General features: G+C 53.4%; 1 protein-coding gene across 11 annotated transcripts; it reads left to right on the top strand.

The window, feature by feature from the left end:
- Positions 1-500: 500 nt before the first annotated feature.
- DLG4 (discs large MAGUK scaffold protein 4) lies at positions 501-24,081 on the top strand. 11 transcript variants are annotated; one of them, XM_037028236.1, is made up of 22 exons: positions 501-560; positions 751-849; positions 1,128-1,168; positions 9,876-10,040; positions 13,462-13,515; positions 13,653-13,712; positions 13,907-14,031; positions 14,130-14,299; positions 14,392-14,528; positions 14,676-14,820; positions 17,700-17,995; positions 18,128-18,230; positions 18,372-18,486; positions 19,876-20,052; positions 20,348-20,384; positions 20,476-20,503; positions 20,617-20,664; positions 20,746-20,847; positions 21,157-21,329; positions 22,302-22,411; positions 22,969-23,060; positions 23,322-24,081. In XM_037028236.1, exons 1-22 carry the CDS (start codon positions 542-544, stop codon positions 23,426-23,428), a joined length of 2,403 nt encoding a protein of 800 aa, XP_036884131.1. In that variant the 5' UTR covers positions 501-541; the 3' UTR covers positions 23,429-24,081. The 11 variants fall into 11 exon arrangements, with proteins under 11 accessions (XP_036884131.1, XP_036884132.1, XP_036884133.1 ...); XM_037028237.1 differs by having other exon boundaries at positions 13,662-13,712; XM_037028238.1 differs by having other exon boundaries at positions 9,876-9,941.
- Positions 24,082-25,544: the final 1,463 nt, after the last annotated feature.

Raw genomic sequence — 25,544 nt, forward strand, 5'->3', positions numbered from 1 at the left:
TCACTGCCTCCCCTTTAGGTCTCTCTAGACCTTCTTCAACACTCACCTCACTCTGCCTGCCTTCTGTTTCTTCCTGAGACTGTGCTCGGGTTAGATCTCTGCACAGGTGGAGTTTTCCCAGGCCTGAGAGGAACTGTAGGAATTCTAATGTCTCTTCCCTCTCCTACACTTCTCTAGCCTTAGGTCAAGAAGTCCCAGGCCATTTGCGTCCCTCTTTCTGCCATTCCCACTGGGGACGGCCCAGGAGGAGAAAGAGAGCTGGGCTCAGCCTCTTTTATTTTTGAGCTCTTGGAGCCTCCTAGGGAGAAACTCTCTTCCTTAGTCACTTAGGAAGAGTGTAGCTAAGTTGTGCCTGGCTTTGGGAAGGGGCCAGGGTGTGTGGAGCGAGGTAATGGTGGTGGTGTCTGGGGACCTGGAGAAGGATGGGGCATCTGGGCAATTCAGAGGGTGCCTGCTTTATCTCACAGTTTGAACTGGGCGGGGAGAAGACAGCTCAGCTCTAATCCTGGAGGATTAGGGAGATTAAAATAAGAGAAAAGAGATGTCGGAAAGACCAAGAGGTGAAAAACAGGAGTCCTTGTGGAGGAGAGGCCTGGGGGTGGAGTGGGGGGCTGAAGTTCTGGGAATCTTTCTTCCTGAACCTTTCCATAGTGTCTGGGGTGAAAGGGTAAAGGTTGGGAAGATGAGGTGAGTATGTAGGTTGGTCTGTCTCTTTCTTGTCCCAATCCACCCTCACTTGCATTTCACCAGCTCCCAGGTCAGCCCTCTGGCTCCTGGCCCCCCCACTATTGCGATGGGCACCTTCTTTCCTCACAGTGCTACACAGTGATCTTTTCCAGGCCTTGCTGGGTGAGTAGTCCCAATTTTCCAAGGGACAGTGGTGGAAAAGGCTGGCCTGGGCCTGTGAGCACAATTACTGAACCTGGGGGCTGGTTGGGAGCCTGAAGATCATTTGGTCCAAGAGGAGACTCAGGCAGGTGTCATCCCCACAGTGTCCCTCCTCAGTGCTCACCAGTTTTGGCTGGAGGAGCTCCTCCCTTACCAGACAGCAGGAGGCAAGGTGATGGCTGGGGTGGCCAGGGAGGCAGGGGGTGGGGGAGGGTAACTCCCTGCTGTTCCTGTGACAGACATCCTGGACTATTATGAGGCTTCCATCTCAGAAAGTCAGGTAAGGGGGCAAGAATGGGGGCCCAACTTCCTGAGGGAGAGGGCAGGGCTGGGATTGAGCAAAGGGCTGCTGATATTGAACTGAGACTTGGGGACCCAGGAGACAAAATCCTGAGTCAGGGGCCCAGAGAACAGACTCTCCTGTCCTTAGGCCCCTTCTCCGCCTTGCTTTCCTCTTTTCTTTGCCTGCCCCAATTTCAAGCACTAAAGAGTTTAGGATATAATTATTTTTCAGGCTTCCTCTTATGAATTTTGAGGAAGAGCTAGACCCCTGGTATTCCCTCCTGCCAACCCTCCCTCACTTCTACCCCCTGCTATGGCCGCTCTCCAGTATTTAAACAACCTTGGGTGATCCCAGCCCAGCTATGGTGCTTCCTCCTCTAAGAAATGAAATTCATCCTCATCATGTCTGCTGTCATTTCTGGTAGCTGGCCAGGTCTCCATGTTTGCTTCAGGGCCTTTCTGCTTCTGCTTCCATCTCCTTTCCCATTATCCGGGTTCCTGCCAGTACTGAAGGAGTTAACTCTGCCAAGGCACCCCCCCCCCCTTCTGGCTCCTCGCTCCCTCCCTCCCCCTGCTTCCTCTCTCCTCCTCTCTCCCCTTCCCTCCTCTGGCTCTACGGCTCCCTCGCCGCTGCCGCCTCCAACCCCCCCACCCCACTCCTCCCACTAAGGCCCCCTAGCCCCTGGCCGGTAGGCAAGACACCCCCTCCCTGGGGCTCCCCGAAATCCAGTTTTCTTCCCCCACCTCAGCTCATGCCCCAGCCCCTGAACTCCGGGGCTGCTAGCCCCCGGTGCCCCCGTCCCTCCTGAGCACCGGGGTGTGCTCCCCAAGCCCCCCCTCCACTGGGGACCCCCTTTTAGGGCCCCCTTCCCCTCCCTCCCACGCTCCCCTTCCCTTCTCCAACCCCCTCTTTCCCCTCTCACCCCTCCCCCCATCCTGGCCACCCCTGCAAAAGTGGGGTGCGGAGGGGGGAGGGGTGAGAACCCACGGAGGGGAGGAACGAAACTCCGATGAAGTCAGAGCCCCTTACCCGCCACAGAGGCCAGGCCCCCCAACATGGACTGTCTCTGTATAGTGACAACCAAGGTAAGCATGATTGGGGGTTCTAAACTGGAGGGAGGGTATGAGTTTATGGGGAGAGGTTAGGCAGGACTAATCTGGGGCTGGGGGCCCTGGGTAGCAACATAAGATATATTTGGGGTTCTAATTTCGTTTTGGGGTTCATATTTGAGAAAACGCTGGGTTTGGCCACAGGTGCCCCCTGGAGTCATCCCTTTGTACCTGTAGAGAAATGGAAATTTGGGGGTATTCTGTGCTTTGGGGGTCTGCTGGGTGTTTGGGGTTCACCAACCATGTTTGCCAGAGACTTATTTAAGAAGAAGCTTGGCTCACATGGGAGTCCTGCTTGTGTATGTTAAAAGGTGGACTATGTGTGGGGGGTCCTCTTTCCTCCTGGGGGCATGCTGGCCTCCAGGTACCGTGTCCAATTTAAGGAGGCTTCTCACACAGGGATAGAAGGTTATTGGTTGTGAGTGCCTGGCAGGTCTGGGGGTGTCAGCCTGTGGGAAGGGGTGGGCCTTCAGGCTATGGAACCAGAGTCTTCTGGTAGATACATTTGGGGGTGCTTGCTCAATTAGAGAGAACTGTTAATTTAGGGTTCAATCATATGGGATGGGGAGAGTTGGGAGTTGTCAGAGGGCTGGGGCCTTATGTAGGATTACCTGAGGGAATGGACCTGAGGTAAGGTTAGGATCTGGGTTACTCCCATGGGAGGTAGAAGGACGCAGCAGCTGAGGTTGCCAGTTTCTGAGGAGGAGGATGAGAGGTTTTGGAAAAGGGGATTTGAGGAGGGGACCAGGTGGGTGGTGCAAAATTTGGGGATGGCCCAGGGAGGTGCCTAATATCCCCCTCTCTTCCCACAATGTATTTACCCTTGGTTTAGAAAGAGGGAGAAGAGTAGATGGAGGGGAACATTCCTGTTACCCCTGACACTTGGGATGAAGGTTGGGGAGAACACCTGGATTTAAGGTGACTGGGGTGAGAAGGAGTAGGAGGAAGGCAGTGAGGATCTGTACCAGGGTGTCCCTGTGGTTGGAGTTTGGAAAGGCTGGAAAGGGCAGGAGATCAAGGATGAGGAGCACAAGTAAGCTCCTGGTGGATGCAGAATACCTAGGTCTTGGCTGTGAGACTCTGGGACTGGGAAGCTGGATGCCTGGTGTGTGGAGGGGGGCCTGGGCTGGTGGTAGGCAGCTGGGGGTTGGGGGGGTGGGACAGGAAGTGGGGGCCGGGGAGGCGGGGTCTGGGTGAGTCACAAGCTGGGGAGGGGGTTATATTTAGTGGGAACTGCAGCTTTTCACGGGAGGGAGCTAAGGCCACACATGTTCCCTGTCATAAACTCACACATGTGTGTCCACATGCATCGTGGGTGTGTGAGCATGGATGGAAGAGACTGGGGGCTGAGGAGGACCTTTAGGTCTGGGGCTCCTAGCCCCTCTCCAGGGCTACTTGCTTGTCCCTTTTTCTGTGAGATTTCTCTTACGCTGCTTCTTGGCAGTGCCCTCCCAAATCCTCTGTAGTTTCAGTACATTTGGGGGTCTTCAGTTTCTCTGACCTGCTCTCCTTTACTGTCCTCTAGTCCTTAGCCTGCCACTTAGACTCAGGCTCTCTGGCTGTGGTCCTGTGTACAGGTGTACACAAAAAGCCATTTGGAATGTGTGGGCTCTGCTTCCAACATGTGAACACATGTGAATGAGGGTGAGGGGCCTGCTTGCATCGGGAGTTATTTTGGGAGGGGGTGACTTATCCATCTCCCTTCTAGACTCCTACTTCTTCCATGAAGTGCAGGGTTGAACATCCCTGAAGAAAGGAGTCTTGCACAGAGAAGATCATGCATTTGGGATTTTACAGAGGCGTGGAGACTCAAGCTTGCCACATTCCTTGGCCGGAAAACTTGTCAGTTGCGGGGTGGCAGGGACTCCAACTCCCATAAGGCCTTGAAGCATAAGATCACTTAGTGTTAGAGGATTGCTGCCAGTGGGGCTGTTGGGAGTTGTGGTTCATCTCTATCCAGGGCAGCAGAGGGTAGCCTTGGAGGAGCCAGCAGGGGGCACAGGGCTCTTGTCCCCACCCCTCTACCCCCCAAATACTGGGTGGGGTAGGGGGTGCTCAGGTACTTGAGCTTCCCAGCTCCGTCTGAGAGCCCTCCATCTTTATATGTCTATATTTAGACTCCTGCTGCAGTAATTTAAGGAACACTTATTGAATGCCTACCATGTGCCAGGCCCTGTGCTTTTATAGCTATCACTCTTACTTTGTGCCTGTCTCTGCAGGAGTCTCTCGATCTCTGAGCATCTCTTTCTCCCACTCCACCCCCGTCCCTCCCCCTTCTCCCCGCACTGCTGCCGCCGTTGCCATGGTAACCGGCGACGACTGAAGTTGCGTGGCGGACTTGAGGGCCGGGCGAGGGTGGCGGAGGGCGGAGCAGAACGAATAGGGGAGGGGGAGGGGGGAAAGACCGGGGGTATTTGACCACCGGAGGCGAAGCGGTTAACCCCTCCGGGTGGTCCTTATTGGGCCAAGCCAAGATGACGGGGGCGGGGCAGTTTGGCCAACAGCCTCATTCATTGGCCGACAGGGGCGTGGCGAAGGGACAGTATGGGCAAGGCTGGGGGAGCAAATAGGCGGGGAGTGGACGGAGGCGTGGTCTCCTGGTGGCAGGTGGGCGAGGTCTGGCTTACTCTAGGTTGGCGAGCGACGGTCCTCGGGAAGGGGCGGGGCCATAGGGCCTAGTAACCTGACTGAAGTGAGGGCGGAGCTGACCTGGCGGGGGAGTGTGTGGTCCCTTGTGCCGATATGAGACAGAGTTTGAGAGACTTGTCTAAGTAACGGAGGGGCACGGGGTCTTTGGAAAGGAGAGCCCGGGGATTGGGCGATCTGACGTCTAAATTTTCCCAAGATGGAGGCCTGTTCAGATTTCATCAGAGCACAACCTCCTACCTCAGCTCTCTGTTCCAAGGAGACGGTTGCTAGGCGACAGCAAAGTCCTTGATAGCTGCGTTGCTAGGCAACCGGGAAACGGAAAATGGAGGGAAAAAGGAAATGGGGGCTGGGAGGAGGGTCTTAGTGGGCCATAGCGCCTACTGGTGGAGAACTGTGATTTTTCTATCCTAGAAGGAATTTCGAGTCCAAGCCCCTTCCTCACTGGTTTCCTCTGAGGATCCAAGCATTCTATCCAGATATGAAACTAGGGCATTGGGGGTCATCTTGGGGGCGCATCCAACAGACTCTGGTTAACAGAAAAGAGGAGTCATAGGCGGGATTCTAGAGAAGTCTGTCCATTGTGCCACGTGTGAGCGTTTTAGAGAAGCCAAAGAACAAGATTTGAAGAGACTGGGTTTTAAGAGTTGGAAAGGTGGTCGTTCAATGAAAGATTATGTGGAAGAGATGTTTCAGGTCCACTTGTTTGGGAGAAAATGGAAGCCTCTGAAGAGACTTGAGGCAGTTGGTTTTAGGTGTTCTGGAAGATTTGTGTGTCACTGCAAATTGCCGGCTGTATCTTTGGTGGATATTTTTTTGAGGCTGGGGTATGGGACAGATTGATATATTTGGGAGCAATCTTCCAACACAGAATTCGGAATCATGAAGGGGATGTTGAGATGTAGGGAGAACAGTCAGAAAAGGGAATGATGTATGAAACTGAGGGGTAAAGAAAAGGAATAGGGAAATTGTCTCTTAATTGAAGGGTTTGGGAATAAATTGAAGAGGTTCTAATTTAACTTGGAGAGTCAGCTTTAAGGTACATTAAGTATTTCCTAAAATTGAGGTGTGGTGGTATTGCGGACTGGTATATTAGAAAGTCATGAGTGTTTCGTTAGATTCGGGGATTTGGACAGGGGACCACAAATGAATTTGAGAACTGCTTATTTGGATGTTTACATTAGAGCAAGGGTAATATTTACACTAATTTAAAGGCCTCTGTTAGTGGATGGAGGGATAGATAGGTATGACTTTAAGACATATGATTTAAGGGGAAGAAGATTAATTCAAGGCACAAGGATCTGTAGGACTTAAACTCTTGGAAAGCCTTGTTTGGCTATCAGGTGGGGCTGGACTGCTGGTTAGAATAGATGTCCTTGCATCTGATGGGATGCTGTCCATATTAAGTCTTTGGGGATGTGGGGGGAGAGGCTTGTGGGAGAAAATTTAGATCCCTTGGGGGTCTTGAAGTGAGAGAAGTGCTCCTTCCTTCCTTCCCTGATGAGCGGTCTGGTGAGGTTTTGGAATAGTTAGGGGCCTGGTGATTTTAGGGCTGGAAGATTAGATAGAAAAAGGGGCCGCTGAGAATCATAGCGATAAATTGTCAAATTTTAAGAGTGTCTCTATCTGTAGAGGGGTCGGAATAGGAGTAGACTGTGAAGTCTACAAGAAATAGCTGGAACTAGGAAAGTTGATGGCCAAGAGGGTCTCCCTTTCACCTTCTCTCTCCCATCGTGACGCTCTCGCTCTCCCGCACTGCGCAGGCGCTGTGCCCCCCCCCCCCCCCCCCCCCCCCCCCCCCCCCCCCCCCCCCCCCCCCCCCCCCCCCCCCCCCCCCCCCCCCCCCCCCCCCCCCCCCCCCCCCCCNTGCTGGCCCCCCCCCCCCCGTCCGGCCGCAGCCTCCAGTTGCCGCTGCCGCCGCAGCCCCCGCCCCTCTGCCCCTCCCCCTCCCCAACCCCGGAACCCTCGCTCTCCCACCCACCCCACCCCTCAGACCCCCTCCCCTTCTCCATGTCGGCTCGGAACAGATTCGCCTCCATGTGTCTCTGCGTGGTACGTGCCGCGGTACGGGCTTCGGCCCGCTCCCCTTTTCCCGGACCCTCCAAATCTCAGGGTGCAAGCGAGATTCAAGCACTGTCGCTGTTCCTTCTGCTTGGCTCAGGGTCTCTGGGTTGCAGTGTGTTGCGGACAGGCGCAATGGGTCGCCCCTCTTGTCATCATCCACTTTCACACCCCTCTCTTTTGGGGGTGCAAGCCTGGGTTTCAGGTTATTTTGTGCTGCTGGGACTACAGTGAGGAGGGAGCCAAGGGGAGAGGGTCAGCAGTGACCCCCAAGCCTTTTACTTGCCTTGTGCCTTAATATTTTGGGGGTTCAGACTTGGTCCCAATAGCAGCTGAGCTGTCGCGGGTCCGACCCTGAGTCCTGGTAGGGTGAAAGAAAGGATCCTTTTTTTGTGTGTGTATGTGCTTGTCCTGCTTTAGTTGTCCTGTAATCTGGGACTGAGAGGTGCTGGCCACAACCCCCATCTCCCAGTTTGCAGTTTCAGAATTACTTTCCCCTGCCCCCAAGGCTCCAGATTTCCATCCGCCCCCACCCCCACCTTGCTACAAGCACTCTGACAATTTCCAAGGGCTGAACATAGTCCCTAACCTCCTTCAGCCACATTCTGGGTACTTTGTACCCTTTCCTTGGTCTTGTTTTGGTCACATTGTCTCCCAATCCCTAGGAGACTTTTCCTCAGTCCTGGACCCCCTCTCCCCTCATGGGGGCGGGGCAGGGAGATGTGTCTATAGCCTCACTGGTAAAAATTTACCTTCATTTCCTCTCTAGAATAAACGATGAAATGCCCCCTTCCATGCTTCCATTTACTTTATGTGCACCTGGCATTTCATTATCAGATTCAGAAATTTTTGCTGTGAGATGGGGTGAAGATGGAGGGGCATTGGGCTCAAACCCCCTTCCAAACTCCTAAACTTGGAGCTGCAACCCTTGGCCCTGCCTCATTTACCAGAGGATTGGGGGTCTTGTGAAGAGAGAGGACAGCTGCTTGGACCCCCCAGTTTCTGGGGTACTGTCCTTCAGCTCTTGCACTGTCCAGGTTGACGATCACCTTTTCAGAATGTGGAATGAACAGCCTTTTTCAGTTCATTGAATTCTGTTATTCAAGATGGCCCAGTCTTTGAGGAGGGCTATTTAGCTTATACTCCCGACCTTTTCCCTCCTCTCTGTTTTTTGTGTCCATGGAATTGAAACCAGAGCTCAGGATACTACTGTCTTCATATCTGTGGGCCAGAAAATGGAGTGTATCTTCACGAGCCCTATTTTCCTTTTTTAAGTCTCTTCAAATATATCAAGATACATCTTGATGCTATTTGTCTCTGTTTCCTGGGTTTGAGCATTGTCCTCATGTCAGCACCTTGTCCCTCCTCCCATTCTCTTCCTGCGCCCTGAGCTAAAAGCCAGTTGAGTTGCACCCTCAGCTACAGTTCATCATCCTGAGAAATTTCAGAATCATACTCTAGTATCAGGTACTGACTTTGATAAGCTTCCTCCAGTTGGATCTTGCATCTGTTGCCCTCCAAATGTTGGGGTACTCTCAGCTTCTCAGATACTTTTTTGTTAGGGAGATTCTTTGTTTTACCCATGTGTACTGGGGAGTATATTCTGTGATCCTCACTCCCTGAGGGAGCCCTGCATATGGCACCCTTCTCCTCGGTGCCTGAGCCTGGAGTTGAGCCTGGAGTTCGGGAGGGCTTCCTTCTGTAGGGGGCAGCTCCTGAGGAGGGGAGCAGCGTGAGGTCAGAGGCAGATGTGGGAAGACCCTGGCATGGTTGTTGCCCTTCACTGCTGTCTCCAGCTGCCCTTTTCCTTGGTGTCTGACCCCCAGTTAATCTCATTTACTGGTGTCCCTGCTAAGCTAGCACAGGAGGCCCTTGAGATGACCAATGGTTAGTTGGGAAGAGAGTCAGGGGTAATGATGGGGCTTTCACTCCAAAACGCCAGAGGGAGTCCAGGATTTCACCCTGAGGCTCAGCACTCTACCCTCTTCAGGGAATTTGGAACCTGGAACCTACACCCATTCCACCCCCTTCCTGAACCCTGTTGCCTCTGTCCTTCCCCTTTCTCTCCTATCCCCCTCTAGTACATCTGATTAGCTGGCTGGGCTACTGGCATTTTTTAGGGTGGGGCTGGACTCTCAGGGGCCCTACTGCTGACTACTTGGGAACCAGTGGGGCCTTTGGAGAAAGAACTGTCTAGGTTTAGCTTCATTCTGCCTGGGGGGCTGCTGCCAACTGTTTGCTAGTTGAAGGGCCTGAATGCAGTCCCTGCCTCCTTCGTGGGAGGTGCTGGAGAGCCAGTCTCATGAGGTAGAGGCTGCCATGGGGAGACTGAGACAATGAGGGTGGGGTGCCCATAGAATGAAGTAGAGGGCAGGAGCAGCAACTGGAGTATGGAGGAAGGAGATTATAACCTGGGGAGTGGGATTAAGGTAATTAAGGAAGTGGCATGAAGATGATGAGAGAAGCAAAGACTTTGGGGGTGGATGTAGAGAATATGGGTACCACTGTCAGAAGGGCTGGAGCTCTGGAAGAATGGAGGGACTTACAATAAAGGCCTGGGAAAGGGGTGAAGAATCAGAGGCCGGAGGAGGGAGGATGCTGGTTAGAAGAAGGCTGAGGGTTCTAGGTTGGAAAAAGGAGGAGTTGGGGGATGGAGCTGGGATTTGGGAAGAGATGAGAGGTGCCAAGGCCTGGCAGGAGAAGGGGCTGTGGAAAGGGTGGAGAGATGGGAACCAATGGGCTGGAGGAGAGGGAGGGGGAGGAGCTGGTCAGGCCCAGGGGCCTTCCCGCACTGCACTGGCTCGGGGAAGAGGAGGCTGCGGGGGCTGGCAGCCTGCAGCCCTGAGGCACTGGGTTGGCCCCAGTGACACTTCGGTGCCTGTCCCCAGAAATACCGCTACCAAGATGAAGACACGCCCCCTCTGGAGCACAGCCCGGCCCACCTCCCCAACCAGGTAAACGCCCCCGAGCTGGTGCACGTGGCGGAGAGGAACTTGTCCCACCTCGAGGCTGTCCACGGGGTCGTGGGTCACACCCACCTCTCCCCCCTCAAGGTAGGAGACTCAGGCAGCTCCCCTCCCCAGTGCTGCCCCCTTGGAGCCTCGGAGCTACAGCCACCCCCGAGGGCCGGTAGGGCTAGAGCCCCACTGAAGGTGGAGGAAGGCTGGGACTGGGAGGCTTGGGGCTTAGGCTCCCCAGGCCTGGGGGAAAGGGTGTTTGGGGTGGTGGTGCTGGAAACACCTTGTTCCTACAGAGGAGAAACAGAGGCCAGGCTGTGGGAGTGGGTGAAGAGCTTAAAGCCAGGACGTGTGTGCATGTGTGTGCATGCCTGTGTGTCTACTCGCATACGTGTTGAGATGTGTGGAGGATGCTCACCAAGCCCAGGCCTTCCTCATTTCCTTTACATTCCCTACCTCTGTTTACATTTTCTGTGTCCAGAGCTCTGTTCAGAGCTCCTGCTGCCCTCATTTGCTCTTGTCTCTCCCCTGTCTCCTCCCCCCACTTCTTGCTCTTGGGCCTGGCTCTCCCTGTCTGCCTAGGCTCCAACCCTTTCCATCTGTCAGGTGTGAGACTTCTACTTGTGGGGCCCTTCTGCCTCTGTCCCCTGACCCAGCCTTCCCTTTGCTTCTGCGCTTCCTCCCCTCTTTGCTGCCCTTCCCTCCCTGCTGGCTGGCTGGCTGGTTCTTGATATGCTGTCTCTCTCTTCCTCCCACGCACTCTCCTCCCTCTCCCTGATTCCCCAGCTCAGGCCCTCTGTGGCCTGCTCAGTCCTCTTCATCGGTCAGCCAGCACCCCACGCCTTCCCACTTACCCCTTCACTGTTCATCATTTCTCTCCTGTCCTTTCATGCTCCCCTCTCTCATCCTCTTTGGCTCTCACCTCTGCCCAGGTATTTTTCCTGTACCCTCTCTGTCCTCCATTATTATTTATGACTACCTGTTTCCCTTTCTCCTGTGTCCTCACATCTGATTATCCTCCTCCAATCTCGGGGAGGCCTTGTTTCTGAGACCTTCTGTTCTCCACACCACTTTACATCTTCTTCCCTCGCAGTCTCCTCTTCCAGGGGCACAGGATTGGGAGGGATGGAGAGGCAAGCTGTGAGATTGAGGGGAGCATTGTAGGGTCAGGGCTGGGGTTTAGGATCTTGTGGGGTGCCCTGGGATGGGGGAGACTGCTGACAGTACCAAGAGGTGGGGAGGGGGTTTCAGAGCCTAGGGATAAAGGGGCAGAGAGGGGCAGCAGCAGGGTCTGGTGAGAAGGAGGTGGCTGGCAGGAGAGGAGTTGGAGAGAGCGTGTTCTCTGGCTTGTAGCAAAATGGAGAGACAACAGAAGGGTAAGACATCCCAGGGCAGGGGACAGACTGGGATGGGACTGAAATCAGGGCAGCAGGTTGAGCTGATTGAAAGGAAGGAAAGTAAGCCCCTGGATTTGGGGAGATGGTGCAGAGTGTGCCTGAGAAACTCTAGGGGCTGCAAGGAGTGAAGGAAAGAAGACTAGAGATGGTTTTTTTTTTCTTCAGATGGGGCCATTAAGTCCCTGGAGTGGGAAGGTGGGAGAAGGGAGGCTTGAGAGGGTGGCAGTAGGCACAGGCTGGGGAGTGCTACAGTGGGAGCTCAGGAAGCAGAGGACGGTGGAAGGAGTGAGCACTGGAGGCCTGAGTGTGTGGGGGAGGTCTTACGACAGGGCCTGAGCTGGCAGCTAGGAGGAACCCCATCTTCAGAGGCCATGGGGAGTGGGTTAAGAATGAAGTGTTGTGATGTGGGGTTGGACTCTTGAGGGTTTGAGGATGAGGTGAGGGAAGAGGCACTGACCTTCCTGGGGAATCAGAAATTAGAGTGGGGGGAAAGGGCCAGAGACTGATAAGGAATGGTGCTGGAGGGTGGGAGAGAGACAGGGAAGCAGATGGAGGCTGGAGGCTGGAGGCTGGGGTTGGAAGATGGAAATTGAAGGATGGGACAGGAATGTAGGTGGAGGATGTGGGGTGGAGTAGAAAGATGTGGATGAGGGGTCCAAGGGAAGGGGTTCTAGGGTGGGCATGGGAATTCAGGGTAAACCACAGGATGGAGGATGGACAAGTAGATGAGATTTTGGTGTCTAGCAATTGGATAACAGCATTTGCTGAGATGTGGAGGGTCAGCGCATGGTGTCAATAGAATTATGATTATGGAATCTCTTGCAGAGCTTGAAAATGGTGATATGTATGTAGTATTGAGAGACAGCGGCAAGAGAGAGGAGACCCCTTTGGAGGGGGAGAAAGAGGAGCCTGGGGAATGCCTAGTGTTTGGTAAACTCCAAATAAATATTTGTTTAAGGAGGCGGGGATAGGTTGGGGACCCCAGAAGGAGGCTCTGGGCAGCCTCCTCCATTGCCATGGAGACGTGGCTTCTGTTGCCCTGGCAATTGGGGAAGCCCCTAGGGCCAGCCTAAAGCTGACCTCGCCCCAGAGTCTAGAGACCCTGCTATTTCGAGGCTACTGACCTCAGGGGCCTTGGCGCACCCCACTTTAACTCTTTCTTTAATGAAATGTGTTGGGGACAGGAATAGGTGGGAGGATAGGACCCGGATGTCTTTTCACTCCTTCCCCTCCTAACGTGCTTTGCACTGCATAGGGTGAGGGGTACAGCCGAGGGAGGAAGGGAGGTTATTCGGAATGCGCTGTTCCCACAGACCTGTCCAGCCTGGACTTCTCTCCGCCTAGCTTACTGGGGGGCGGGGCCCAGGGCAGGAGAGGTGTGGCTAGCTGATCTTTTCTGCGTTGGGGGAGTCTGCTGCCTCTAGGCCACGCCCCCACCCCTCCTGTTGTCTTGACGACAGGGCCTCCTGGAGGTGGGTGTTCCCTGGCCTTCACTGAGTTTAGATACTCCTGCTAGGCAACAAGGTCCCTAGAGGAAGGGGTGGGTTAGATGGGGAGTGGGTGAGAGAGAGGGAGGAAGGGGCTTGCATCTGGGGGAACCCCTGGATCTTGTGTACAAGGATTTGAAGCAAATGTGTATAAAGCTGAGGTGCAAATCCAGGGAGAGTTGTGAAGGTATCGGTGTATGTGGGTGGATAGAGACATGGCAAGAAGAGGGGAGCAGGACCCTGTAGGCATAAGCCCTGGGGTTTATGTGTGTAGCACATAATGCATGTAACACCCTGTGGTGTTACATCCGGTGAGAGGCTCCCCCCAGCCAGTCTCCCTACCCCCACTCTTTACCATCTGCTGCTCCCTGTCTGGCTGTCTCTCCCTTCCAGCTTCTCGAATGCCTCCTTCTACATGCAGGGGGCCTGGGCTGGGCAGAGTTAAGTTCATGTGTGTGTGCATGTGCGTATGTAATATGGATTGAGGCTGGGTCCTTGAAGGACCGGTAAGGTGGCAGAGGGGGCTTGGTTAAGAGGCTGAAAGGGTAGCCAGGGTGGTGGGACTCTTAATTATGGACTCCCTCTAGAGCCAAGGCTCAGGAAGCTTCTCATTTCCTTTCCCTCCCCTCACAGGCCAATTCTCCCCCTGTGATTGTCAACACAGACACCCTAGAAGCTCCGGGATATGTGAGTTGTTTAGATTTTGGGGCCATTGCAGAAGGAAGGAGGGAGAGAGGGATAGCCTGGGTTCCAGCAGTAGGGGAGGGGCAGCTTCTCTGGTAGGAATGTCTATCTCACTGTTTCTGTGTTTCTGGTCCGTGCTGGAGTTGCAGGTGAACGGGACCGAGGGGGAAATGGAATACGAGGAGATAACTTTGGAAAGGGTGAGCAGGCTTCCCCATCTCACGTCCCCTTGCTCCCTGTGTTTCTCTCTATGCCCGTGTTTTCTAGGTGGCCAGCCTTGTAAGCCTATCCCTTCCTGCTCTGATCACAGTTCCCCAACCCATTCTCCTTCCCTTTCACTTTGCCAGAAGTAGGAAGGGAGGGGAGCTGACCTTCTTCCCCTTTTTCTGCCCAGGGTAACTCAGGTCTGGGCTTCAGCATCGCAGGTGGCACCGACAACCCACACATCGGTGATGACCCATCCATTTTCATCACCAAGATCATTCCTGGTGGGGCTGCAGCCCAGGATGGCCGCCTCAGGTGGGGAGAAGAAACAGGGGTTAGGATGTTGGTTCCCTTGAAAGGGAGGGCCAGGGCAACAGGAGGCTCGTGGCTCAGGCCTACCTTGCTGCTCTCAGGGTCAACGATAGCATCTTGTTTGTAAATGAAGTGGATGTACGGGAGGTGACCCATTCAGCTGCAGTGGAAGCCCTCAAGGAGGCAGGCTCCATCGTCCGTCTCTATGTCATGCGCCGGAAGCCCCCGGCTGAGAAACTTATGGAGATCAAGCTCATCAAGGGGCCTAAAGGTAGTAACCCATTATGTCACCACCCCTGTGTCAACTGTCCACTGTCCAAGGCTTGCTTCCCAGGCACCTATCTCTGCCTTCCCTCCATCTAGGTCTTGGCTTCAGCATCGCAGGGGGTGTAGGGAACCAGCATATCCCCGGAGATAATAGCATCTATGTAACCAAGATTATTGAAGGGGGTGCCGCCCACAAGGATGGGAGGTTGCAGATTGGAGACAAGATTTTGGCGGTGAGGACCCCTGTCACTTGCCTAGCCCACACTTGGGTCTTGCCTAAGGCCCTGAGTAGACCCAGGCTTCCTTATCTGCTCACTCCCAGTGCCTTTGTCTTGAGGCTGTTTCTGGCTCTGTCTGAGCTGTGCTTCCCTTGACCCCAGGTCAACAGTGTGGGGCTGGAGGACGTCATGCATGAGGATGCTGTGGCAGCCCTGAAGAACACGTATGATGTTGTCTACCTAAAGGTGGCCAAGCCCAGCAATGCCTACCTGAGTGACAGCTATGCTCCCCCAGACATCACAACCTGTGAGAGTCCTCCAAACCTAAAGCTCCCCATGACCCATCCCATGCCCCCCCCCCCCCGACGTCTTTGGTGACTATTCCTCTTCAGCTGCTCTCCACGAAGTAGCCACAACCCCTGCCACTTACTGTGGTTGGAGAATGGATGGAAAAATCAGTCACCATGGAAGAACTAGAGAATATTGTCAAGTCTCCCCAGATGGTTTTATGGCTAATTTTATCAAATCCTCAAGGAATGGATTATTCTTATGCTTTCCCTGAGTATGGGAAAAGATAAAAAGTTTCACATTTCATTCAGTTCAAATGGTCACAAAGATAATGTAAAAGAAAGTGCAGGCCAATTTTGCTTCTGAATAGAGATGTAAAAGTTTATAGTGACATAATGGCAAACCAGACATAGCAGCAGATTAAACGAATAGCATTGTCACAAAGTAGGGTTTGTAGCATTGGCTGGTGTGGTTCAGTGGATTGAGTGCCAGCCTGCAAACTGAAAAGGTCACCCGTTCAATTCCCAATGAAGGCACCTGCCTGGGTTGCAGGCCAGTTCCCCAGTTGGGGGCATGTGAGAGGCAACCAGTTGATGTGTCTTTCACATATCGATGTTTCTCTCTCTCCCTTCCTGTCTCTCTAAAGATAAATAAACAAAATCTTTTAAAAAAAAGAACAGAATACGGTTTCCTTCAGAAAACTAAAGGTGGTTCCGTATTAGGAAACCTCTTAATTTGATTCATTGTGTTAAAAGTTAAGGGAGGAAAACTGTGAGGTCATTTCAGATACATAGGGGAAAAGCTTTTGATGGAATTTAACATCTAATTTTAGATGAAAACTTAGTAAACCAGGAACAGAGGAATTTTTTTTTAACGTGGGGAAGAGTAGTAGTTAGCAGAAAACAACAACAAAGATTTCCTAATGAGAAAATCTCAGCAATGTGTGCATTTAGTTAGGAACTAGGCAAGCATATCTCTTATTGTTGCTGTTCCACATTGCTTGAGAGGAAGGTTTCTTCTCAAGGTTGGTACTGTTGACATTTTGGACTTGATAGTTCTTTGTTGTGGAGGTTGTTTGGTGCGCTGTAGGGTGTTTAACAGCAGCCCTGGCCTCTATCGGATGGCAGTGGCACCCCTGCCCACCAGTCGGAACAACCAAAAGTGTCTTGAGACATCGCCAAATGTCCCTTGGGGAAAATCACCCTGCTTGAGAGTCACTGCTGTAGAGATTTCAGGCAGTGTAATAAGACAAGAAGAAGAAACAGATGCTACATTTGATTGGTTCCCAGGCCCGCGCTCAATCCACTGAGCTCCACCAGCCAGGGCTTAGATGCTACATTTGAAAAGGGAAAAACAAACTCCTCTGTATTTGTAAATTATACTATTGTCTGTCTATAATAAAATCTAAGTGAAATAACTGAATAACTTAGAGATGATATGGAAAGTTAAACATGTTGCCATATGTAATATGTAATGGAAAACTTAATATGTTAAAAATCTCAACTCTTTCCAAATTAATCTGTACATTTTATGCAATCCTAATCAGAATTTTAATGTCCCCTCCCCACCCCACCCCTACCTTCCCTGGAAACTTGGCAGATTGATTCTAAAGTTTAACTGGAAAAATATATTTGGGGGAATAGCTAAGAAATTTTTTTGGAAAAGAATAATGAGGCGGGACTGACCCTACCAGATATGAAATTATATTGTAAAAGTATATTAAAGTCATGTGGTAGTATTTCTAAATACTATAACCTACCAAAAGGAACCTTGGCTCCTTGGAAGAAAGGGCTGATTCTGGATCTTGGGCAAGAAATGTAGAAGATAAGCTCATAACGGTATTCGTCCCAGAAAGCGAGGGGGCCAAGACTGCCAGGGCCATGCTGCAGGCAGGAGCCAAGTTGAAGGGGCTTCTATTGACCAACTAAACTCATTGAATGTGTTAAAATCCGTGAAATCATAATGGTACCTCGAAATAACTGCGTACCTTTGGAGGGTGCTTGGGAACCCATTTCTTCTGAAAACTGACAAATCAAGGGAAAGAGTCAAGCATTTATTCTCCTATTCTTGTTCAAATGCACCTTGGAGTAACCAAATGGTTAATATGAGAAAATTCTTTTATAGAAGAATTCCCACTAATAAATACTCTTCCCTCAAAAAAAAAGAGGATAGAACATCACAATGTTCTGTCTTCAGTGATATATTAGAACAAGGAAGTGATCATCAGTGGCCACTAAAAGTCCAGGTAAAAGACTCACAGCGCCTGAGCTGTTAGCCTTATGAGCACATGTGTTAGCCCATGAACACGTATGTCCTGTTATGGTGCAGCAGAAAGGACACAGCACCATTTTTGAAATATTCTTACTAAAAAGCTGAACTTGAATCTAACTAGGTCTCTAGTATGAATCACCAATTTACAGGAGATACAGGGCAGGGGTACATGTTACCACCACCGGGATTCATGCAGTGATTCCCCTATCAGAATTTCCCCAATAGAATGTGAGAACTTCTGTTTGACAAGTGACCGCATGTTTCCCCCAATGGATGGCCAAGAGAAAACAAAAGAGGGAGAGGCATTTTATAGATTAAGAGATTCTACAACCAAAAGAAACCCCCCAAGACCTGGTGTTGATATTCCCCTCGACTTCATCGTCCTGGCGTACCTAGGACATAGAGCCTCAGACCCATCATCCCCTAGGAGGACCAAACCCTTACGTCACCTGTGAATTCCTGCCCCCAGCATCACTGTGATCTGGTTCCCGCCCACCCTAGTATCTCTGGCAGAATAACTCCCCTTCACCTGAGTGGCTGTCCTGGTTCCCTAGGGAGAAGCGGGCGGTGGGTGCTGTCTCCCTCCATGTATTTCCATGCCACCCTTTATTCCTTGTCTTCTCTCAGCTTATTCCCAGCACCTGGACAACGAGATCAGTCACAGCAGCTACCTTGGCACTGACTACCCCACAGCCATGACCCCCACTTCCCCTCGGCGCTATTCCCCAGTAGCCAAGGACCTGCTGGGGGAGGAAGACATTCCCCGAGAACCAAGGCGGATTGTCATTCACCGAGGCTCCACGGGCCTGGGCTTCAACATTGTTGGGGGCGAGGATGGTGAAGGCATCTTCATCTCCTTTATCCTGGCTGGGGGCCCTGCAGACCTCAGTGGGGAGCTGCGGAAAGGGGACCAGATCCTCTCGGTGAGAGAAGGCCAGCCCCTGCCCGTACCACCCTTCCTCTCAGGGCAGGGCCCAGGGCTCTTGGGCAGGGGCTCAGGTAGGCTGGAGCCTGGCCCTCATCTCCAGGGCCTCAGTCTCTCCTCCTCCCTCTAGGTCAATGGTGTTGATCTCCGCAATGCTAGTCATGAGCAGGCTGCCATAGCCCTGAAGAATGCGGGTCAGACAGTCACGATTATCGCTCAGTATAAACCAGAAGGTACCAGGCCAGGCGCTGCTCCTCCTGTGGGCTAAGATGGTCGTCAGGACCCTGCCTCCTCAGCTCTAGCTTCAGTGGGGACAGAGGGAGGGTGGCAGTAGGGTGGAGCCAGAGCTCAGGAACCTTCTTGTCCTTCCTCAGAGTACAGCCGATTTGAAGCCAAGATCCACGATCTTCGGGAACAGCTCATGAATAGCAGCCTGGGCTCAGGGACCGCCTCCCTGCGGAGCAACCCCAAAAGGGGTTTCTATATCAGGTTGGATGCTTCCTGGGCTGGGTTTCTCTTCATTCTGTTTCACTCCCACCCCCACCCCAGCCATGTGTTCCCCTGCCTTGCTCGAACTTCCCATCCAGTCCTGACACTCATCTGGTGTTCATGGGCTCAGCCCCACGTGTTAGCATTCTGAAGTGCTCCGTGTCAGTCGGAAAACAGCCTCAGCCTCAGGGATCCTTACAGCCTTTTAGCCCCTAGTTACCCTGGCACTTTTCTTAGAACTCTGCCCCACCGCCCCAGCCAGTCGCCCAACAATTTGGTAAGTCAAATTAGTGCCTGCCAGAGCAGGGGGCCCTAGGCTATTCAGCATATTGCCCCAGCCTGCCCCTTCCTCCTAGATGAGGCAGTCCAGGAAAGGTGAGCTGCACTCTCTCTCTCTCATGTAGCCCCTTTGCTCTCCAGTGGCATTTGCTTCCTTCTCAGGGCTCCTTCCCCCAGTGGCTCCTCTTTTCCACCCTCCCCAGGTTACATCTTATGCTTCTTTTCTTCTCTCCCTCTGGGCTCCTGTGCACTCCTTTGGTCTAGTCCGCTGCTCTGCTCTGCAGCTCTGTCTCAGAACTGTCTGCTCTGGCCTGGCCTCTTCCTAGAGGTCCAGACCTGCAGGTTGGGCCATCTGCTTTCTGGACCTGTCTGCTGGGATGTCCCACAGGCGTCTTCCATTCAACATGTTCCAAACTGAGCTCATCTCTTTCTCCTTTGTACTTGTGCTTTCTGTCTTGCCCAATCAGTGTTTTCCCTCTCGCTGCCCAGCACCACCATCCATTCACACACCATCTTAATTGGGCGCCTTCCTTGACTCTTCCCTCCCTGCTGAGGTCCAGTTCTGACTCACAGATGATGCTGAGCAGCCCTGGCGCCTCCTCTTCTTCCTGTCCCACTGCCCTGCTCTTCTTTCCTCTCTCAGTGGTCATTTCTCCCCTCGTCCTCCTAGGGTTGACTGACTGGAACTTGATACTGTTAAGGGTAATAACCAGAGTCTGCAAAGAGTGATTTAAGAAAAAAAAATTTTTTATGAATTTGAGCAGATCCCACATCACCTCCATGACTGTGGTGTGCATGGGTATTGCAGACTGCTTTCCTGGGGGAGTGGGGTTCCAGGTCTTACTTTAGAGATCCCACTGAATCCATAGCCTGTCCGATCGCTGGTGCGGTGTTGATTGAATGACAGTCAATAGTTGTGACTATGAGTAACAGTAGAGCTTTTGGTCCCCACTCAGTTTTTGGGCTCCTTAGAGCCCATGGCCACCCCCTGTGGGAGTGCCATTGTCAGCTGTGCTTTGCTGTAGACCCCTGACCCTGAACCTCTGGGCTGGGTCTCAGGGTGGCTGGGGTCCTTAGCCAGGCTCTGACTGATGGCCCTCTGCTCTCCAGGGCCCTGTTTGACTATGACAAGACCAAGGATTGCGGCTTCCTCAGCCAGGCCCTCAGCTTTCGCTTTGGGGACGTGCTGCATGTGATAGATGCCAGTGATGAGGAGTGGTGGCAAGCACGGCGAGTACACTCTGACAGTGAGACCGACGACATCGGCTTTATTCCCAGCAAACGGCGGTGAGGCTCCCAGGGCCTTCAGCCTTCCTGCCACCGGCACCAAATCTCCCGAGGTCCCCAGGGTGGGCAGCCAAGAGGGCATGGATCTGCCCTCTGACTTCTGGGGAATCTGTCTGCTGGCCCTCCTGGGCATCATAACTCCCATGAGCCTTTGGGGCAAACATCTTATGTAGGAGCACAGGGGACCAGGAACTGTTGGGAGATGGGGTTATTGGCTGGTCCAGTGGGTGGAGGCTCTAGGACCCCTCACTGGGCATTTCCCTATCCCTCCTCCTTCCCTCCATGTTTCCCATAGGGTTGAGCGACGGGAGTGGTCAAGGTTAAAGGCCAAGGTAGGTGGAAGAGGGGCTGGATTTGGGTGGAAGAGTGGGGACACATGAGGTGAACTCTTAACCAAGCACATGGCTTTCTCTTTCCTCCTAGGATTGGGGCTCCAGCTCTGGATCACAGGGTAGGTAGGGTCAGTTTGGGAAGACCTGGGTGAGAGGAGCTTCCCAGGGAGGCAATGTGGAGCCCGGAGCCCCCTGTTTCAGAGCCCCTCACAGATGCCCTGCCTCTCATTAGGTCGGGAAGACTCAGTTCTGAGCTATGAGACGGTGACACAGATGGAAGGTGAGCCCCTCGCCCTGCCTTGGCCCCAGCCGTGTCCATGCCCTGGCTCTGTTCTCTGCTGAGCCAGCCCTCTCTCCTCAGTGCACTACGCTCGCCCCATCATCATCCTTGGGCCCACCAAGGACCGTGCCAACGATGATCTTCTCTCTGAGTTCCCCGACAAGTTTGGATCCTGTGTTCCTCGTGAGTGTCGGGGCCTGGGATGGAGGTGGGGGTGGGGCAGAGCCACTTTTGGGCATTGGGGTACAGGAGATTTGCAGAGGAGGGATGCTTCTCAGCCACACTCATGTCCCATGCATGGTCGCTGTTTGAGGCCAGACTGGGAGAACCAGTGGGTGCTGGGAGGGCGGTTCTGTCCTGGTCAGTTTGGGTCTCCCTAGTGACCCCTTTCACTGAAGAACAAGCTGAGCACTCTGAGGGGCTGACATGGGCAGCCTTTGAGCTAGAGGGATGGTGGTTAGATCTTCGGCGGATGGGGTGACTTCCTGGCAGATACCACACGGCCCAAGAGGGAGTATGAGATAGATGGCCGGGATTACCACTTTGTGTCGTCCCGGGAAAAAATGGAGAAGGACATTCAAGCGCACAAGTTCATCGAGGCTGGCCAGTACAACAGCCACCTGTATGGAACCAGCGTGCAGTCCGTGCGCGAGGTGGCAGAGCAGGTAGGGCCTGGTGGGAGCCTCTCCTCTTCCTCCTCCCTTCTCCCCACCCCATGGCCTTCCTCCAGCTCTCTCTAACTCTCTTTCTCTCTGTCTCTTTCCCTGCTGGGTCTTGACTGCACTCCTCCTCCACCTCCTCCTCCTCTTGGGCAACTCTGTCTGACCACCTGCTTTCTGTGCCTCTCCCCCCCTGCCTGCCTCCCTTGCTTCCTGACCCCAAACTCGGCGCCGCCATCTGGCCCTGCTTTGCTCCCCTTCCCTCCTCCTTGTCCCATTTCTCCTCTCTCTCTGTGGCCTTGCCTTTGGTGGCTTGGCTTTCCTCACTTCGATCCCATCCTTCTGCCTGACTCCCCTGTGGCCCTATCCCCTCTTCTCACTTGTTCCTGGGTCCCCACTTCCCTCTCCCACTCCTCTGCTACCTCCGATCCCCTGCTGCCCCCACCCTGCCCTCTCTCCCTCCATGGATTCTTTCTCCATCTGTCTCTCCTCCCTCCCATCTGTCTCTCCTTGTTCTTTCCATCTGTCTGTCCTCTGTCCGTCCTCCCCTCCCTCCTCTCTCTATCCTACTTCCTTTCTCCTTTTCCTTTGCTTTCTTGCCCCGTCTGTCTTGTTCCACCTTCAATCCCCCCACTGTTCTGCCTCTCTTGCCTTGCTCTCCCTCTTCCTTTGGGTCCCCTCTTTGCCTGCTCCCCACCCTCCTCCTCCATCTCTCCAATTCCCTCCAATTCTCCTGCTGTGCTGGTCCCTTCCCTTGCTCTCTCTCTGTCACCTCTTGTTTTCTCTCTGTCTTTCATTCTGTCCATATGCCCTTCCCACCTTTACTCTTTCTGCCAATGTGTCTTGACATCCATGTCACTTCCCTTTGGCCAACCTCCTGTTCCTTGCCTTTCCATATACTGTGTCCTGTCCTGGTACCTCTGTCTGCCCTTTCCTGCCACCTGCTGGTCCCCCTCCGCCCAACCTGCCTGCCCCCAGGGAAAGCACTGCATCCTTGATGTCTCAGCCAATGCCGTGCGGCGGCTGCAGGCGGCCCACCTGCACCCTATCGCCATCTTCATCCGCCCCCGCTCCCTGGAGAATGTGCTGTGAGTATGGTTGGGGGGGAAGGGGGCCTCCCCTGCATTCCCCGTTACCTGTGGCCCTAGGCCTCAGAAGGCCTCTGTGTTGAACTCCTCCCCTCACAACCCTGGGCAGTGGCTTTAGCCGCCCTTGAGGGGCATCTGTACAGAAAGCTGGAACCTAGAGGATGCAGGAAATCTCAGGCGTCTCTCCTCTTCTTCTTCCTTGGGTTAGGCAGGACTACAGCTTCCAGCAGGCCCTGGGGCACACACACCCTGGGGTGAGCCAGGGCCTCTAGGGCTGTTGGGAGTTAGAGTCTAAATCTCTTCACTGGGGTTGAAGGCTGGGAGGATGGGGCTCTGGAGAGGTCCCTGGAGTGAGCATACCTGGCTGGGTGGGTTGTGGGTTAGTGGGAGTGGAGGGCTGTCATTTGTGGCCCCAGAGGGTATTGGGAATTGTTTATTGTTTTTCTTTGTGCTCCAAATAAGAAAATACTGTTTGCAATATAACAGTCCTGGATGGAGAAGGTAGAAGGCAAGGAGGGACCCCTCCCTCAGGTCTGTGTGTCTCTCCCTCTCCACAGAGAGATTAATAAGCGGATCACAGAGGAGCAAGCCCGCAAAGCCTTCGACAGAGCCACCAAACTGGAGCAGGAATTCACCGAGTGCTTCTCAGGTGAGGCTGCTGCCAGACCAGTCATTGCCAGCACGTGATGTGTCTGTCTTTGCTCAGAATTGAAAAAGGAAAACAAGGTAGCAGAAGAGTGGGAGGGGGAGTGGAGCCCACTGGGTGGATGGTTTAGAAAGAGGTACCCTCTTTGGGAGGTGCAACCCCATGGCTCATGGCTTAGAAAATTAGAGAAAGGTGCCCCTTTGGGCTCTCACCACGTCCCTGGCCAGGCATCTGGCCTCACTCCCTGTTCCACCCCACCCCCAGCCATCGTGGAGGGCGACAGCTTTGAGGAGATCTACCACAAGGTGAAGCGCGTCATCGAGGACCTCTCAGGCCCCTATATCTGGGTCCCAGCCCGAGAGAGACTCTGATGTCTGCCCTGGCTTGGCCTGGATTCACCCCACCTCCATCGCCTGGGCCCGTGATCTGGACTGAATTGCCCAAGCAGGCCCTTCTCACTCCCCAGCCTCCCTCCCACCCCTTCTTATTTATTTCCTTTCTAACTGGATCCAGTCCATTGGAGGGGGGACACTCCTCTGCATGTATCCCCACACCCCAGAACTGGGCACCTGAACCCCAGGAACCTGGGGTCTGGGGGGAGCCAGGCTCCTGGTCCCTGGCCCTCGCTCCTTAGGACCCCTTGGTCCTACCCGCCCCCAACGCACACATGAACCCACCGGGGGCCAGCCCTTCCCTTCTGCTCCCACACACACATTCCAGAAGCCAGGCCCCCCTCAAGGAGCACCCGCTGCAGGGATGCAGGGCCTCAGGCCTCTGCCCTCTCCTAAGGCAGGGCCTGGGGCGCCCCTGCCCACGCCGTAACTCCCATGTCCCTTGATTTCTCATTCATTTTTTCCGTTTTTTTCTTCTCAAAGGTGGTTTTTTTGGGGGGATAAGTGGGGGACTCCACTGTGGGCTCCCTGCCTTCCACATGCCCCCCCGCCTTTTTTCTTTGCCGGTTTGCATGAGTGGAAGGTCTAATTTTGGCTTTTTTTCCCCTGGGATTTTTTTTTGGGGGGGAAGGGGAGGGATGGGTCTAGGGAGTGGGAATGTGGGAGGGAGGGTGGGGGGCAGGGGTTGGGGGTTGGGTGTCCAGGGGAAGACTGGAAATGCTGCCGCCTTCTGCAATTTATTTATTTATTTTTCTTTTGAGAGAGTGAAAGGAAGAGACAGATACTTGAAACCTGGTGTGCAGCCTGATTATTTGGGACCTGGGTGAGGTGGGAGACAGGGTTGGAGCACAGTGATGAGTCTGGAAAAGTCAGATCCTTCTCTACAACCCCCTCCCTCCCAGAGGACAGAGGATTCTGAAGGGGCCTTGGAGGAAACCTGCAAATAAAGGGTGCAGAGCCAGTAGGTCCCCTGGGCTATCTTGGTCCTGTCGGGCAGCACGACGTGCTGGTAAGGAAAACATAGAGGAAACTTTCTTTGTTCGCGTTCACAGCGTTGTAAACAGAGCTGGGCCCTGGTGATGATCTTTACAGAGGTGTGGTGATAAGAAATGCTGTGTAAATATTTATTCATTGGGTTTCTTTATGCCTCATCTCTATAGGAAAGATTTGAAGCAGTTCTACAAATAATAAGGGGAGGAAAATAGGACTTAATACCAAAGATACAAATAGGAGAGGCAGTTGCTATAGCTGTGAGGATAAAGATGATATATGAACTTCCTGATAGAGCAGGGAAAAAAAGAAAATGGCCCATTCTTACTATATTTCACATACACACACATATATATTATTAGTATTAGATATAAAGACAAATTTTTAGTCCTGCTAGAGAGTCAGATTTTCCTGGCCCTAAGTCCAGACGGGAGCTCAGATACGGCTGGGCCGAGCAGGGCAGTGCTGCTCGGCTTTCCTTCTGCCGCCGTTCATCTGGACAGGCTCCCACCCCTGCAGCTTCAGCTGCAGCATAAAGGACCCATTGCTGGTACCAGCTCTGAAACTGCCCCTTTCCCCTGATTCAGGGGCCGCAGCGGGGAAGGCTGGGGCTCTAAGAATCGCGGTGGTCAAGTCCCAAACAGTGCAGAAGGGCGGTTTTTATAGCTGTCCCTGACAGAAGCTGAGGGTTGGATGCAAAAGACCCAGTCCCCCTGGAGCAGTGATTCTGGGGACAGGGTGGCTGCCCCAGCCTACAGTGTCCCGAGGACAGGCAGGGTACTCCGGAGGTGTGTCACTTTGACCAATGGTCCTCTCTGTGGGCTGCCCTGCAGTTTGCTGTGTGGTAGTCCATGCAACGGAACCCGAGCCTGGGATGTGGCCCAGGGGTCTGCACTTGAGGAAAGCTCCCAGATGATTCTAACGTCTTGCTGGATGGAGAAGCTCTACTTCCCAGGATGTTTTTCAGTCTTGTAGGAACAGACTCGAGGCTGTGCTACTGTTCACCATTATTAGCTGAAGGAGACATCTGAACTGAGGAAGGCACGTGCAGGTTGTGCCTGGCTCTAAAGGGCCACAGAGAGCACACTGAGAAAGGGTGAAATTA

This window comes from Sturnira hondurensis, unplaced genomic scaffold (assembly GCF_014824575.4).
Source record: "Sturnira hondurensis isolate 20B ecotype Veracruz unplaced genomic scaffold, ASM1482457v3 Scaffold0019835, whole genome shotgun sequence".
Taxonomy (NCBI): Eukaryota; Metazoa; Chordata; class Mammalia; order Chiroptera; family Phyllostomidae; genus Sturnira; species Sturnira hondurensis.

Excerpts from the sequence above, each read along its gene's own strand:
- DLG4 (XM_037028236.1), top strand. Across the intron at positions 18,231-18,371 it reads CGCTCAGTATAAACCAGAAG|AGTACAGCCGATTTGAAGCC; the intron begins GTACCAGGCCAG and ends GTCCTTCCTCAG. Across the intron at positions 22,412-22,968 it reads CGCTCCCTGGAGAATGTGCT|AGAGATTAATAAGCGGATCA; the intron begins GTGAGTATGGTT and ends CCCTCTCCACAG.